The sequence below is a fragment of the Malassezia japonica genome, chromosome 1, assembly GCF_029542785.1.
Source record: "Malassezia japonica chromosome 1, complete sequence".
NCBI classification, from domain to species: domain Eukaryota; kingdom Fungi; phylum Basidiomycota; class Malasseziomycetes; order Malasseziales; family Malasseziaceae; genus Malassezia; species Malassezia japonica.
The window spans coordinates 427,533-442,277 of NC_083370.1; the positions used below are offsets into that span (position 1 = coordinate 427,533).

At 66.7% G+C, this 14,745-nt stretch overlaps 9 protein-coding genes across 9 annotated transcripts; 4 read left to right on the forward strand and 5 right to left on the reverse strand.

Moving 5' to 3' along the window:
• Positions 1–117: 117 nt before the first annotated feature.
• On the forward strand, positions 118–1,732 carry RAD7 (UV-damaged DNA-binding protein rad7; the record flags this gene model as incomplete). The annotated part of the gene is made up of 4 exons (XM_060264228.1): positions 118–165; positions 228–632; positions 655–1,690; positions 1,722–1,732. The coding sequence occupies 4 exons, from the start codon at positions 118–120 to the stop codon at positions 1,730–1,732; spliced, it is 1,500 nt and encodes a 499-aa protein (XP_060120211.1).
• A 28-nt stretch (positions 1,733–1,760) lies between these two features.
• Positions 1,761–2,920, reverse strand: MJAP1_000259 (uncharacterized protein; the record flags this gene model as incomplete). Its single annotated transcript, XM_060264229.1, has 3 exons — positions 1,761–2,579; positions 2,602–2,710; positions 2,733–2,920. The coding sequence occupies 3 exons, from the start codon at positions 2,918–2,920 to the stop codon at positions 1,761–1,763; spliced, it is 1,116 nt and encodes a 371-aa protein (XP_060120212.1).
• An 80-nt stretch (positions 2,921–3,000) lies between these two features.
• On the reverse strand, positions 3,001–3,826 carry syf2 (SYF2 splicing factor; the record flags this gene model as incomplete). Its single annotated transcript, XM_060264230.1, has 6 exons — positions 3,001–3,007; positions 3,030–3,045; positions 3,069–3,105; positions 3,128–3,233; positions 3,257–3,491; positions 3,514–3,826. 6 exons carry the CDS (start codon positions 3,824–3,826, stop codon positions 3,001–3,003), a joined length of 714 nt encoding a protein of 237 aa, XP_060120213.1.
• A 32-nt stretch (positions 3,827–3,858) lies between these two features.
• MJAP1_000261 (uncharacterized protein) lies at positions 3,859–6,256 on the forward strand (the record flags this gene model as incomplete). Its single annotated transcript, XM_060264231.1, has 2 exons — positions 3,859–4,276; positions 4,299–6,256. The coding sequence occupies 2 exons, from the start codon at positions 3,859–3,861 to the stop codon at positions 6,254–6,256; spliced, it is 2,376 nt and encodes a 791-aa protein (XP_060120214.1).
• Positions 6,257–6,307: 51 nt separating this feature from the next.
• MJAP1_000262 (uncharacterized protein) lies at positions 6,308–8,099 on the reverse strand (the record flags this gene model as incomplete). The annotated part of the gene is made up of 2 exons (XM_060264232.1): positions 6,308–7,986; positions 8,009–8,099. The coding sequence occupies 2 exons, from the start codon at positions 8,097–8,099 to the stop codon at positions 6,308–6,310; spliced, it is 1,770 nt and encodes a 589-aa protein (XP_060120215.1).
• A 69-nt stretch (positions 8,100–8,168) lies between these two features.
• Positions 8,169–9,906, forward strand: MJAP1_000263 (uncharacterized protein; the record flags this gene model as incomplete). Its single annotated transcript, XM_060264233.1, has 2 exons — positions 8,169–8,188; positions 8,211–9,906. The coding sequence occupies 2 exons, from the start codon at positions 8,169–8,171 to the stop codon at positions 9,904–9,906; spliced, it is 1,716 nt and encodes a 571-aa protein (XP_060120216.1).
• A 29-nt stretch (positions 9,907–9,935) lies between these two features.
• On the reverse strand, positions 9,936–12,358 carry MJAP1_000264 (uncharacterized protein; the record flags this gene model as incomplete). Its single annotated transcript, XM_060264234.1, has 3 exons — positions 9,936–12,174; positions 12,197–12,282; positions 12,305–12,358. 3 exons carry the CDS (start codon positions 12,356–12,358, stop codon positions 9,936–9,938), a joined length of 2,379 nt encoding a protein of 792 aa, XP_060120217.1.
• A 229-nt stretch (positions 12,359–12,587) lies between these two features.
• CBR1 (cytochrome-b5 reductase) lies at positions 12,588–13,418 on the forward strand (the record flags this gene model as incomplete). Its single annotated transcript, XM_060264235.1, has 1 exon — positions 12,588–13,418. The coding sequence occupies one exon, from the start codon at positions 12,588–12,590 to the stop codon at positions 13,416–13,418; it is 831 nt and encodes a 276-aa protein (XP_060120218.1).
• Positions 13,419–13,431: 13 nt separating this feature from the next.
• On the reverse strand, positions 13,432–14,623 carry LYS1 (Saccharopine dehydrogenase; the record flags this gene model as incomplete). The annotated part of the gene is made up of 2 exons (XM_060264236.1): positions 13,432–14,440; positions 14,463–14,623. 2 exons carry the CDS (start codon positions 14,621–14,623, stop codon positions 13,432–13,434), a joined length of 1,170 nt encoding a protein of 389 aa, XP_060120219.1.
• Positions 14,624–14,745: the final 122 nt, after the last annotated feature.

Here is a 14,745-nt window from a genome sequence, read left to right on the forward strand (position 1 = left end):
CGCCCCCGCGCGACCGCGCGGCGCCACGCAGCGCCGCCCGGCCGCCGGGTCCGCCGCCGCTGCCGCCGGGCCCGCCTCCACCTCGTCCCCCGATTTCGTAGCCGTCTGTGCGCCACCATGTCGCGTGTGCGTGGGCCGACGTCTGCGCTCACCGAGTTCTTAAAAGTAGGTAGAATGGCTCATGGTAGGAACGAGGGATCCGTGCTCCTGCTTCGAGTCGGTACCAGCGCATTGAGCGCGAGACGCAGGGCGAAGAGGCCGACGAGGCCGACGAGGCGCAAGACGACGCACAGGATACGCCACGCGCCAAGCGCCCCGTGCCCGCTGGCTCGTCGCTCAACTTTGACGAGGAAGAGGACGAGGTGGTTGAGCTGCCTCCGCCCAAAAAGGCCAAGGCGCGCAAAGCGACCAAGGCCGGCGAGCGCGTGTCGTGCGGCCGCTGCGACAAAGCCTTCTCGGCGACGCGCTATACCCGGCAGGACCCTACGCTCGGCCCGCTGTGCTACGAGTGCAACGCATCCGTGCCGAAGCCTGCGCCCCCGCCGAAGCCCGCGCGCCGCGGGCCACGCAAGGCGGGCAACGTCGTGGAGACGAAAGCCGTGATGCCGTCCCTGCAGTCGCTCAGTATCAACGTACGTCGCGCTACTTACGCAGGTCATTGCACAGAGTATCGATAGTATCCAGGCGCTTGGGCCGCTGAGCACACGCAACCTCGACGCGATCAGCAAGGTGATCAGCAAGAACCGCCGCCTGACGCCGCGCACGATGCAGCTTTTCTTGTCGCGCGAAGCGACGCGCCTTGCGCTGTACGACTGCAGCGCGGTGACCTCGGAAGCGTTCCAGACGATCCCGCACTTTGCGCCGAACCTCGAAGAAGTCGTCCTGCAGTACTGCGGCCAGCTCGACAATGCGGCGTTCGAGGCGCTCGGGCGGCTGACGCACCTGCAGGTCCTCGATCTGTACGGCCCTTACCTCGTGCGCAAAGAGGTGTGGCTCACATTCCTCGCCGCGCATGGCGCACGCCTGCGTGCGCTCAAGCTGCGCGAGACGCCGCGGTTCGACAAGGCGTGCGTCGAGGCGCTGGTGACGCATGCGCCGCAGCTCCAGGAGCTGGGCCTCGCGCAGATCGGTCCGCTGGACGACGCGTGCGTCGCGCTGCTAAAGGGTCTGAAGCACCTGTCCTACCTCGACCTATCGCAGCCCGGCGTGTCTGCGCCGGGCGTGCCGCCTGCATCGCTGCACGACGAGAGCGTGCTGCCGCTCGTACAGAGCCTCGCGCCGTGCCTCGAGGTCTTGCGGCTGGACCGCAATGCGGCGCTCTCGGACGCGATGGGCGCAGCCCTGGCGCAGTGCACACTGCGCGTCCTCAGCGTCGACCACTGCGGCGTCTCGAGCGAGGCGTGGGCGCAGTGCTTTGACGCAATGCCCAAGAAGCAGCTCGAAGAAGTGTACCTGAGCCACTGCGACGTGAGCGACGCGGCGCTCCACGCGCTCGTCCAAGACGCTCCTCGCCTGCGCGTGCTGAGCGTCAACAGTGCCGATGCGCTGACGCCTGCGGCGTTTGCGCGCCTCGCCGAGGTGCTGCCGCCCCTCGAGGTACTCGACGTGAGCTTTGTGCGCTGCATTGACGACGGCATCCTCACGATGCTCGCGAAAAACGTGCCGACGCTGCAGACGCTCTACCTCTTTGGTTGCAACAAGGTGACGCCCACGTTTCAGAGCGAGCACCTGACGATTATCGGTCGCGAGCGTGGCCGTAGCTAATGTACATCTGTCCGCCATTGCGCGCGCGAAACGTGCTGGACGCCGCTCGTGCCTAGGCTTGCCGCGAGGCTCCCGCCGGTCCATGCGAGGAGGTTCGGGGGAATCGGCAGCATGCGCGGCGCGTCGGGCGGCCCCGCATTCAGGACACGCACACGCAGCGGGGGCAGCGCGCCTTGGCCGACCTGGCCGGCGCTCGGCAGCGGCGTATTCAGCTCGTCTTCGAGGCGGTGCGCAAAGTGGGGCAGCTGTGCCGTGCCGCCCGCGAGGACCACTGCATCGAGGATGTCGCGGCGGACGTCGAGCGGCAGGCGCGTGATGCACTGGCGGACGCACGCGACAATTCCTAGCTCGTCCTCGTCGCCATTCTCCCATAGCGCCTCGCAGGCGGCCGTGCGGATCCACCCTGGGAGGCGCACCTGCCCTTTTGTCGTGCGCACCGCCACGTCCTCGGCGCGGCCCGCGCCGTATGCCTCCTTCATCGCCTCGACGTCGAGCGGCAGGGAGCAGTCGCACGATGCGGGCGGCCGCTCGCCTACGACGAGCGCCTCGGTCGTGAGGCGATGCACCACCTCGCCGAGCTGCTCGTCGAGTGGCGCGCCATCCGCCGCTCCGTACGTACCCACGAGTGCCTCGACAGCAATGTGCAGCCGGCGCCCCGCGCGCGGCGTGCTTGCGAGGCAGCTGTGCATCGGCCGCCCTGCATAGATCGGCATCACACACGTCTCCCAGTACCCGACGTCGACGACCAGCCCCGAGTTGCGCCCCGTCGCAAGGAGCGCGAGGGTATGTGTGTCCACGAACGACACGCTCGGCGCCTGCGTCAGCCTCGGCACCTACCCCCATGTTCCCCAGGAGGACGCCGCAGAGCGCGTCCTGCAGCGCCTCGATCCACAGCGGGCTATGTACCAGCAGCACAGGATACGTCCGTGCATCGCACAAAAGCTCCCTGCGTCAGTCGCGCGACGTACTCTTGGTATACGCTGCGGAGGATGCGCACGAGACACCGCACGAGATCGCGCCGCTTCTCCTGCAGCGCCCGTGCGTTTTCGGCGAGCATCCAGTTTGGCTCGTACAGCGCGTCGACGCGCCGCCCCAGCACGCGCGACGCGGCCTGCGCCACGTCAAACAGTGCGCGGGGCGCCGCCTCGCCGCTCATCCCCGCGCGGCATACGCGGCTCCCAATCTCGAGCACGACGCGCTCGTCGGGCCGTGCGGTCATAAGTGGAGGACTATGTGCTACAGGCTGGGTGAGTAGAGTGACGTACGCCGTGCCTCGTTCCACTGTGGTTAGTAGCACAACGTACAGTTCTCGCGAATCTCTTTCGTATGTTCGTCAAAGTACTGCGTCAGTCGTTGCACGTACGCGCTTAATCTTTTTGTTAAAGTGCTTGTTCTTTTCGTTGATATACGTGATTTCCGCGTCGGGGTCGTCTTCTCTCCGGCGGGAGCGGCGGCGGATCTGGTCCTGTCTGGGGTCAGCAAAAACACGCACTCGTTGTTCAGGTGCGAGACGAGGCGGTCGACTGCCGCGTCGTCCGGCTTGTGGGCGCCATAGGTGGCCACCGCCGCCGGGACATTTGCCTCGGCCGCCGGGACGAGGCCGCGCTCCGAGGTGCGCACGACCTGCCGCTCGTCCTCTTGCTCTTTCTGCTTTGCGTACGCCGCCGTGTCGGGCTTGAGCTGCCGGATCTGGCGCTGGTACGACCGCTCGGCGAGGTCCTGAAAGTCTGGGTGAGTCGGGCGACGTACCAATTGCGCCCTTGTCGCGTGTCTGCTCCTTATCTTCAAGCTTCTTTTCCCATGCCTCGTTCTCCTCAATCGAGTACTGCATCGCACGGTGGCGCTCGACGTCCTTGCCGGCCTCGCGCATGTCGCGCTCGTCGAGCAGGCGCTCGGCCTTGGCGAGCTTGCGGTTCGTGCCGACGGAGTGCTTCTGAGACGACTGGCGTCGCGACGCCTGCTCTTCCGCGACATCGCTGCGGTTCGCCGACGCGGACGCGCTCATCTTCGCCTGCAGCTGCTGCAGACGCGCGCGGCGACTCGCCTGGCGCTCGTCGTCCATGTCGTGAGAAAAGCCACGTGGCTCCCTCCACGATGGCCCAGCGCGTCCGGAGCGAGAAAGGGCGCAAGCGCGCGGGGCGGCCGCGGCACAAGGCGGTCGTGCGCCGCCTGCCGCCGCACCTGCCGGAAGATGTATTTTGGGAGAGCGTCGCGCCGTGGGTGCGTGGCGCGGGAAACGCGCGCGAGGCGAGCGACGACGCGCCCGCGACGGTCGACTATGCGGTGTATGTGCCCGGCACCAAGAGCGGCGAGCATGCCTCCTGGTCTACGGCATATATGCGCTTCCTAAACACCCCTGCACTGCTCACATTCTATAAGGAATTCGAAGGACACATGTACAAAGACAAGAAGGGCGCCGAGTACGTCGCGGCCGTAGAGTACGCCCCGATCCAGCTCGCGCCGAGCGGGCGCAAGGGGCCCGCGGATACCCAGTCTGGCACGATCGAGAAGAGTACGTATCCGAGCTGACACAGTGCCGGAGTACAAGGCGTTTGTCGCATCGCTCGAGCAGGCGCCGGCCGCGGCCGAGCCCGAGGCGGAGGTCGTGCAGGACACCACGCCGCTGCTCGACTACTTGCAAAAGAAGCAGGCGGATGATGCGGCGCGTGCGCGCAAGCAGCGCGAGGCGGCCAAGGCGAAAAAGAAGGGCAAGCCCGAGATGGACAAGGTCGTCATTTTGAAGCCCGTGCGCAAGGACGACGAGCCGCCGGCGCAGGGGCCGCCCCCGCCCGCTTCCCAGCCCCCGCCCGCTCCCAAGGCCCCCGCAAAATCCAAAGCCAAGGGAAGCAAGGACAAGGACCCGAAACCCAGAGACCCGAAACCCAAGGACCCGAAACTCCGGGACCCCAAAAAGGGCCCCAAACCTAAAGACCCGCCCATGCCCCCCAAGCCCAAGCCCGAGGACGGGGCGAATCCCCAGGCGAAGCCGACCCACCCCGGGGTGATTGCCATCCCCGAGGCACATAACCCCTCGCCCACGCCCGGGCGCGGCGCCCCCGCGGCCGCCGCGGCCGCGGACGTGGGCGAGGGCGGGGACGTAGCCACGTGGCTCTCCCCATGCCACGATCCTCCGTGGGCCCCTGGGATGGAGGGCGTGCACGCAGCCAATGTAGACCAGATGGACGCCCTGCAGGTCGAGGCGATGCTCTTTGGCGTTGCTGAGCCGCAGGGCGCGGAAATACCCACACGATTCTGCCGGATCTGCCTCGAAGGCGAGGTTGACGCGTGCGATCGGCTCCTGAGCCCCTGCCGCTGCAAAGGCACGGTGCAGTACGTGCACGCCTCGTGCCTTGACCGCTGGCGCGTCTTTTCGACGCGGATGCACTCTGCAGTGCGCTGCGACCAGTGCGCGACCGAGTACCGCTTCAAGCCGACGGTGTGGATGCGGGTGCTCACCTCGCGCGCGCTCCTCTTTGTGGCCAGCGTCGTGCTCTTTTTGGTGGCGGTGTGGCTCACTGGGCTGCTCGGCGGCCAGATGATGGGGCGGTACCAGCCCGAGCTCTTCCAGGAGACGCACCCGTATGTCGTGCAGACGGCGAGCTACCAGCCGACGCCGGAGCACGTTCCCCATCGCCTGCGCATGCTTGCGAGCGAGCAGCGCATGTCGTACGAGTCGGCGAGCAGCCTCTCGAGCTTTTGGGAGTACATGCTGGGCCCCGCGGACGACGACAATTGGACCGACGACGACCTCGCCGAGGCGGAGACGAACGCACACATGTACTCGCTCGGCATCTTTCAGCCGTCGGTCCTCGTGCAGCTCGTGCAGGGCATGCTGCAGCGCATGCTCGAGTTGGCCACGGGATGCATCCCGTTCCGCGACGCGCCGCACCTATTTGTCCTGCGCCACACTTCGACGACGCACGTCGGCCTCGGCGAGGGCGCGTTTGCGCCGCCGGTGCGCTTCGCCTTGACGCACAGCGAGCGGCTCTTGTGGCACGTCTCGCTCGGGCTCGCGCTGCTCGGCATCACGTCGGTATTCAACGTGCTGCTCGCCGCGTCGATCGTCGGGCCGTTCCGGCTCGGGGCGCCGTTCTCGGTCGTGGGGTACTCGGTGCACCCCGCGGCGAGTGGCGCACTGGCCCATGCGCGCATCGTGTGGGAAAGCGTCAATATCCCGGGAATGCTTCTGCTCGTCGCGGTGCTGTGGGGCATCGTTCGCACCTATCTCCTGTTTTACCGGAGCGTGCACATGAGTGCGCGCCTCTTTCTCGCTCACATGCCGATGAGCATCATTGATTACGACGACCGACAGCCGGCCCTCGGGCTTACACACCTGCCCGAGGCCGAAGCAGACGAGCTGCAGGCCGCGCCGCTGCACGCTGCTGCCTACGGCGTGGTATGGGGTACGCGGCTTGCGCGGGCAGCCGCAGGGCCGGCTTTTGGTATGAACAACCCATTCTCGGCATGGGTCTTGGCACGCGTTGGTATGTAGATTAGACTTGTACATGGGACCACGGACAGTCATGCGCGCTAGTACTATACATTAGCTCAACGTGCCACGCCGCGCCTTGCGGGGCGTGGGGCTGGCAGGCGCGCTGTTCTCTTTGCCGAGCGACACACGCGTCTTGGGCGGATCGGGCGACGCAAGATTCAGCAGAGAACTCGCCCACCCGGGCATGGTCTGTGCAGAGTGCTGCTGCAGGATCGCGGCTTGGCCGCGCGGCGCAAAGGGCTTGACCGCGGGGGGGCCGTGCATCTCGAGGCGCGCAGAGGGGGGCAGCTGCCGCTTGGTATGAGGCGTCGCGCTGCGCGGCGGAGCGGCCGAGGGGGGGAAGAGCGCCTCCGGCGCGCCGCTGCGGCGGGTGCGGCGCGGCGCGGCGCGCGCAGGCGTCTGGAGCGCGGGCGCAGCCGGAGAAGGGGGCGTGGGCGCGGCGGGCGTGGGCTCGGCAAGTGGAGTCGATGCAAAAGTGGCATCGGATCCAGAGGCTGAATGCGACTTGGCAGGGACAGGTTCGGCACGCGCCTCGGCAGGTTCGGCACGCGCCGGATCCGCGACGGGCTCTGCCGACGTTGCACGCGTCTTGCGCAGCGCAGTCTTGGCGCTGCGGGGCGCTTGTGCCGGAGTCGGTGTGTGTGTGTGTGCTTGTGCTTGGGCCTCTTGCGCATCAGCCCGATCCTCGGCCTGTGCCTCTAGCTCCTGATCATGCTCGTGCTCCGCATGGGCCTCGGGTGGGGCCTCCGTATGCGCCTCCGCTCGGACCTCTGCTTGTGACTCTTCCTGCCCGCTTTCGGGCGTAGTGCTGCGCCCACGGCCCTGGGACCGCGTGCCCTGCGAGTCTGGCTTGCGCATCTTGGTATTCAGTTTCGGCAGCGCATAGTTCACGCTCTTGCGAGTACGTCTCGCGCGGTCCGGCAGCTCGGTCACGTCGAGGTCGGGCGCGAGCGACATGCGGCTCTTGCGGCCGCGTTTCGGCGCCGGAGCGTCGTCGGGGTATGTATCCTGCTTCCGCACCTTGGGCGTCAGCGGCAGCGGCACAGGCTCCGGATCCAGCCGGGCTGCGGTGTTTTCCTGCTGCGGGCTTGGTGGCTCGGGCGTCGGCTCGCGAGGGGACGGGGTATGTGCCATCTCTGGGATGCTGTGCACCGGTGCCGGCGACGCTTCGGCGGCGCTGGCGTTGGTCTCGGCCGCCGGCTGCTCTGGGACCTCTTCGAGGCGGTCCTCCTGCAGAGCATAGTGCGCCTCACCGAGCTCGTCCGGCACACTCCTCTCGACCTGGTGGCTGTACCGCCGCGAGCGCCGGCGTGTCACCGATGCCGGGCATTCTGCGAGGAGCGGCAGCGGCGTACGCTCCTCCTCCTCCTCGTCGATCTCTTCCATCGGCTGTACGGTCCTTGCGACATACGTGCGCCCCGCCTGGGCCTCTTCGCTCAGCGATACACGCCGGCTTCCCTCGTCGAGCGGGCGTACGTCGCCGGTGCGGGTATGTGCGTGGACGCCTGCCTCGGCGAGTCCCTGTGCCATGGTGTCCCACCCCACGCGCACGCACTCGAGCGCGTACTCGAGCCTGCGCACCTGCGCATTCTGCTGCCCCGTACGCAGCACCTGCTCGGCCCGCTCCTGCTCCAGCGCAAGCACGCGCGTCTCGAGCTCGCGGATGCGCAGGTGCGCCAGTGTGTTGGCCCGCACGATATCTCTGTTTTGGGCGATGTGTTTCCGCCGGACTGCGTCAGCCATGCAACCTACACTGCTCAAAGTTGTCCAGGATCTGTTCGAGGTTCACGCCACCGTCCAGGCCCGCCGCCGAGGCGCGCGAGTCGCGGCGCGTCACCGGCATGGAGGAAGTAACACAACGCGGTGTTGCACGTGTAGGTCACGTGGACTCCAGCGCGTCGTGCCGACCACGATGGGCGGCGGCTGGCGCGGGTGCGTGGTGAGGCTAATGCAGGCGCGTCGAGTACGATGAGGCGGACGTCGCGTATATTCTCGAGGTAATGAACCGGACGTCGCCTCCGTGGAACGTGTCGCAGCTTGCGCGCGACCTCGCGCGCGAGCGGCCGGCGCATACCTATGCAAGCTATCAGACCTTTCTGCAGAAGAACATGCTCGATCGGCTGCATCTGCAGCAGCGTCTGCGGGACGCCAAGATCGCACGGGGCGAGGATCCGAAAGGCGTGCATGTCCAGCGCACGACGCGCGCGCGCACACGCGCCGTGCCGACCACGTCGGGGCGCCCACGCGTCGCCGGCGGCATGAGCGTCGGCGAGCTGCACGCCGCCTTTGCGCCGCGGTCCTCGTCGATCGAGTCACTGGATGAGCTCGAGAGCGGCGAGAGCGAGAGCGAGGAGGAGGAGATGGACGAGGCGGACCTGCTGCGCTTCGAGGAGCGGCAGACGCACACCGACGAGCCGCGGCCGACACCGGCCAAGGTGCGCAAGCGCGAGGCGTTTACGCTCGACGACCGCGAGCTGCTGCTGCGCAGACTCGGCGAGCTCCTTGGCGAGGTGCAGTGGGAGCGCGACGACGCGCCGCCCGAGCTTGGCGCGCCGTTCTGGGCGTCGCTCGAGCAGGCGGCGCCGCGGCACTCGGCGCGCTCGTGGATGCTGCACTTTGAGCGCTCCGCGAGGCAGTACTGGCGCACGGCGATGGACCGATGCGCACTGCGTCTCTCGCCCTCGTCTGTATTTTACGACGGCCAGGAGGGGAGCGAGGAGCCGGAGGACGAGGCGTCCGAGCCGGAGGACGAGGCGCCCGAACCCTCGGACGAGCCCGAGGCTGCTAACGAACCCGACGAGGATGCGGCGGACGCGGCAGACGTCGAGAGCGCGATGCGCGAGGGTCATGCGCCTGTAGATAGCCCCTCGACGCCCCACGCGCCCCTCTCGGCGGTTCCGCGCCGCCTGACGCCCTCGGTGACGCCGCGCCGGGCGCCCCAGGATACCCCGACTGGCCCGGACAGTAGCGCGGACGTCTCTGCGCTCGTGGGGCCTGTCCAGACGCCGCCGAGTCAGGAAGCGTCCGCCGCGTATACCCCCTACTCTGTGCGAGTCGGCCAGCGGCGCGATCACCACGACGCCAAGGCGACGGCGCGGAAGCAGCAGGCGCATCTGCCGCCGCCCGCTGCCCCATCGCCGCTCGACGAGCGCGCGAACCGCACGTCGTCGCCGCTCATCGGCACGCTGCCCCGCTCGGCGCCGCGGCCCACGGCCGCCGCGGCGCCGTCGCCGAGCCCGGTGCGGCGCGTGCGCCACTCGCTCACGGCGCTGCCCGAGCCTGCGCACGCGTGGCGCAGCAGCGCGTTCCGTGCGCCGCAGTACGCTGTCGAGCAGCGCCGCGCACGCGCAGAGTACGAGGCGCGCGTCTGGGAGCTGTGCAGCGACTTTGCGCTGACGTCCCCCGCGCAGCTCGTGCCGTTTATGGAGCCAGAGGAAGGCGACATTGACGGGTGCCGGCGGCGACTCGAGGCGTACCTCGACTCGCTCGCCGACTACTACGACACGGAGCGCACGACGATCCTCGAGCTGCTCGAGGCGCAGCTCGGGAGCTTTGAGCAGGTCGTGCGTGTGCTCGATATCCAGCAGCGCTCGCTCGAGCGCTCGTTTGAGCGCTCGCGGTCTATGGATCGTTCGCGGACTGCGAAATAGGTTCGCCCATGCGAAAGAGGAGCGCTGCGTTAGCACCAATACGTACATTTCCACAGTCCGAATCGTTTGCCGAGTGGCTCGCCGGGCGCGTCGGTCGGGCGGTGCTCGCCGCCGTAGCGCAGCTCGACCTCGTCGTCGGCCATCGACGAGCGCTGCGAGTGGGTGCGGCCTGCCGACGGCCGCGCGGACTCCTTCGTGAGGCCGAGCGCACGCCGCCGCTTGGCCCGCAGGTGCAGGCTCAGCTTGAGCATTGTGATCGCCGACGGCGTGTCGCGCCGCCCGACAATCGACGACGGGGGGGGGCACTCGTTGCGCAGGTCGGCCGGGCCGTACGTCGCGAGGTCCGTCCAGGTCGTCCCGTTCTCGCTCACGTCGAGGTCGCCCATATCGTCGAGCAGTCCCTCGGCCTGGGCCTTGTTCAGGATGCGGTTGGCGCGGCGCTGGTACTTGGCGCGCTTGCGCTTCACCTTGGCTGCGGTCCGGCGGTAGCGCGTGTCCCACAGCGTGTGGCCCTTCTGGAAGCGGTTGTACGTCGAGGCCTTCACCGCGCCGACCTCTTGGTAGGGCATACGGAGCGCCTGCATCATCGACGGCGGCTCCATCGGGCGGATCTTGCCGTTGACGTCGACGCGCTCGCGGATCATGTGGCTCTCGTACTCGGGGCGTTGCAGCGGCACCTTGCCCGAGTACATATTATCCTTCTGCGAGGCGGCGGCCGCCGTCGCGACCTTGGCCCCGCGGCGCACCTGGTAGCTGTGCGATGGCGGCCCGTACGCGGCGGCGGCGGCGCTACTGTACTGCCACGCCTCGGCATAGTCAGGAACATTCGCCGCGGCCTCGGTCGTCGGCGCGCCGGTGACAAACTTGATAAACGACGCCATGGCACGGAAACCGTACTTGGCCGCGACCGTCTGCATGAGCATGGTAAAGACGTGGCACTGGCCGTCAAAGACCTGGAGGTGCACGTTTGTCGGTTTGTCGTGGAACCTGCGCTGCGCCTCGCGCATCACCGGGAACTTGTCCATGAGGTCCTCGCGCAGCGGGTACTGGTCCGGGTGCGCCGCCTTGTGCGCGAGGTAGATGATCTCGTCGCGCAGCACCTCGCTGTCGCCAGCGCAAATGTACAGCGGCGGGAGCCCACCGAGGCTTCCGCTCAGCACGGGCGAGCACAGAGGGTGGAAGAGCTGCGCATTCGTCGCATACAGTTGGATCTGCGACGTGATCGGCATATCCTTGCCGTCCGGCAGGCGCAAGTGCACGATGCGGTTCATCTCGCGCTCGGCCGGGGACATGTGCTCCTTGCGGCGCTTCTGGCGCTTCACGCCAAAGGTAAAGAGCGACTTTTTCTCAAACACGCCCGAGTCGCGCTGCAGCGGCCAGAGCGTGCTGGGCTTGTGGATGAACGAGTAGGGCGGGATGTAGTCCGTAGCCGTGTTCTGCAGGATCGACGGGAAGCTGTGTGTCAGGTCGCTCCATGGCGAAATGAGCACGCCGCCGGCCGGCAGCGGCAGGTCCAAGTCACGCAGCAGCTGCAGCAGCGCAAGGCTCAGGCCGCCGCCCGCACTGTCGCCCGCAATCACGATCTGCTTCGGGTCCACCGCCTGGTGCTTGGCATTGGGCGGCGGGCGGATCAGGTACATGTACGCCGCGAGGCAGTCTTGAATCGCACACGGAAACGGAAACTGCGGCGCCTTGCGGTAGTTGACCGCAAAAGCAAACCCGCCAAACTTGCGTGCAATGCGCAGGATCTGGAAGCGGTGCGTATTTACCGAGCCAAAGTAGTAGCCGCCACCGTGGATGTAGAGCATGACACGGCTCAGGCGGTCGCGTTCTTCCTGAGTGTCCGCAAACCGCCCCTTTTCGCCGGGCGGCGCCTCGGACGCTTGTTCGTGCTCGTGGCGCGGGTTGCGCTTGTTCGTCTGGCGCTTCATGCGCTTCGAGAGGGAGGCCGAGAGGCTCGCGTTGCGTCCGCTCTGCAAGTCCACGAGCGTGTGGTAGTCCGAGTACTGCGAGATCCACTCAGCCGGCAGTCCCGCGACCGTGCGCATCTGCCACCAGCGCGCGCCGCCGATCAAGGTCTGGATCTGCTCTGGGCCAAAGTAGCGGATGAGGAGCTGCGCCGCCTCGTCGCAGCTCTCCATCGGGATCATGACCTGCTCCGAGAAGCCCCACGGGGGCATCGGCACCTGCATGTCCGTGAGACCCTGGATATCCTCGGCGGTATGATGCGTCAGGTAGATCGTGAGCTGCTTCACCAGATGAAACGCCCTGGGTCAGAACAAACACGCACTGGTCATAGTAAAACTCGTTGGCGGTCTCGCGCGCATTGCGCGAGCCGAACTCGGTCCACAGACGGACATAGTGCTTCAGCGCATTCTTCGTGAGCCTCGTCACGTACCACCACTAGTGTCGGCGTGACATGCGCTAGGATGCCGAGCGTCGACACGGTCATCACTCGCACGCGCCTCGCCGTGGAAGGTAAGGTTATCACGTGGTTCCACGTGGATACACGTGGATCTCCGCGTGAGAGCCGTCAGTGTGTCATGCACTCGGCGCAGGCGCTCCTGGTCGTCTCCACAGTCGGAACCTTTGCCGGGTGCTTGTGGTTGGCGCATCGCATCTCGTCGTATTTTGCCGATACACACTGGCTTATTGAGGACTACAGCAAAGCGACGAATATCATGGACACCCAAGTAGTTGTGACCTTCTTTATCGGCCTGTTCTTCTCGGCCATGCTGCTCTACCTCTTCACCAGCGCGAAGCAGCCGGTGCTGAGCAAGGACGAGTGGCGGCCGTTCAAGCTGCTGAAAAAGACGCCAGTGTCGAGCACGTCGGCGATTTATCGCTTTGAGCTGCCGGCGGACCAGTCGCTCGATCTGCCGATCGGCCGGCACGTCTCGGTGCGCGCGCCGATCAATGGCAAGTACGTCATGCGCTCCTACACGCCGATCTCGGCGTCAGACGCCAAGGGGTACTTTGACCTTATGATCAAGACGTACCCGACCGGAAACCTCTCGCGCATCATTGGCGAGCTCAAGGAGGGCGAGACGATCGAGATCAAGGGGCCCAAGGGCCAGTTCAACTACCGCCCCAACATGGCCGAGGAGATCGGCATGATTGCGGGCGGTACGGGCCTCACGCCGTGCCTCCAGGTGATTGATGCGGGACTGCGCAACGCAGAGGACAAGACCAAGTTCTCGCTGATCTACGCCAACGTCACGCACGACGAAATCCTGCTCAAGGAGCGCCTCGACGCGCTCGCAGCGCAGCACCCAAGCCGCTTCAAGGTGCACTACTTCCTCGACAGGCCCCCTGCGGACTGGAACGGCGGCGTGGGCTTTATCACAAAGGACGCAATCGACACGCACCTGCCCAAGCCCAGCGACGTGACGCGCCTCGTGATGTGCGGCCCGCCGCCGATGATCAACGCAATGAAGGGCCACCTGTCCGCGCTCCAGTTCCCGGAGCCGCGTGTGGTGAGCAAGGAGCACGACCCCGTGTTCATTTTCTAAATAGGCTGCTAAATTAGGCACCGTTCGCCACCGCCTCAGCGAGGTGCTTCTTGAAAAGGTCTTCAGCACGCGTCCACACCGCGCCCTTGCCTTCCTCGTGCGTGTGCGCCGCAGCGTCGGGGCCCGCAGCGCCGGTCACGAGCGGCAGCTGGTACAGCGAGGGGAGCAGGTCGGTCGAGAACTGCTCGGACGCCTCGCGGGGAAGCAGCGTCGGGAGGTGGTCGATCGAGATCACCTCGAGCTTCGGCAGGCCCGACGCGAGCTCCACGGGGACCGTGGGCTTGTCAAAGGTCGTGTTGATCGAGTAGATCGGCAGGGGGTTGTTGGGGTTCGTCGTGTCGCAGCTCACGTCGACGACCATGCCCAGGCGGCGCTGCTCGCCGACCGACTCGATAAAGGCCCTGTCGATGAACGAGGGAATCTTCTTCGAGAGGTAGATGCAGTTCACAAAGAGGTCCACGTCGAGGATCTCCTGGTAGGGGCCGCTCTTTTGCGACGTCTCTTGGATGTCCCACTTTACGATCTCGTCCGACTTTAGGCCTGACTTTTCGAGGCAGTCGATCGCGCCGCGGCCGCAGCGGCCGAGGGCGCCAATGACGAGCGATGTGACCTTGCCATCGCTGCGGTGCTTGCGGATGGTCTCGACAGCGGCCTTGGTCACCTTGAGGAGCTCCGCCTCGTTGGGGTAGGCCGTCTGAGGACCGAGCGTCTTGCCGTCGAGCTGCTCGGCCAGGCCGACGAGGCCGAGCGCAGCGCCAGCAAAGCCGGCGTGCCAGCCAAAAGCGGCCACACGGCGGCCATTTGCATCCTCGAGGAACTCGAGGTCGTAGAGCTTGCCGCCGCCGCGCTTGAAGCGGCCGAGCACATCGGTCCAGCCCTCCTGGTGCTTGTAGCAGTGGGCGAACTGGATGTGCGTGTGCTGCAAATCGGGGCCGGGCGAGTCGAGCTCTTTCAGGCCGATGATAGGGGTGTCCTCAGGCGCCTGCGGCCAGGTGTGGTGCTCGGCGAGCGTGCATCCGACACTGGGTGAGTGAGACAACGTACGCTTCGAACTCGGCATCGTCAAAGATGCGCTGGGGGTCGCGCTCGACAGTAATGGCGAAGCCCGCATCGATAAGCTTCTTGGCAGTGGTAGGCGTGAGCGCAGAGCGGTGCTCGGCGGGCTTGGTCTCGCAGCGGAGCCACAGAGGCTGCGTTTCAGGCATGGCGGAATGGAGGAGGAGTCACTTGGGATGACTAATCACACGTGGTCTGAGCGTTGTGGGGATCGTCCGGGCGGCAAGCGGGGGTGGCGCTTGCGCGCGGCGCGCCGCACCGGGCACACATA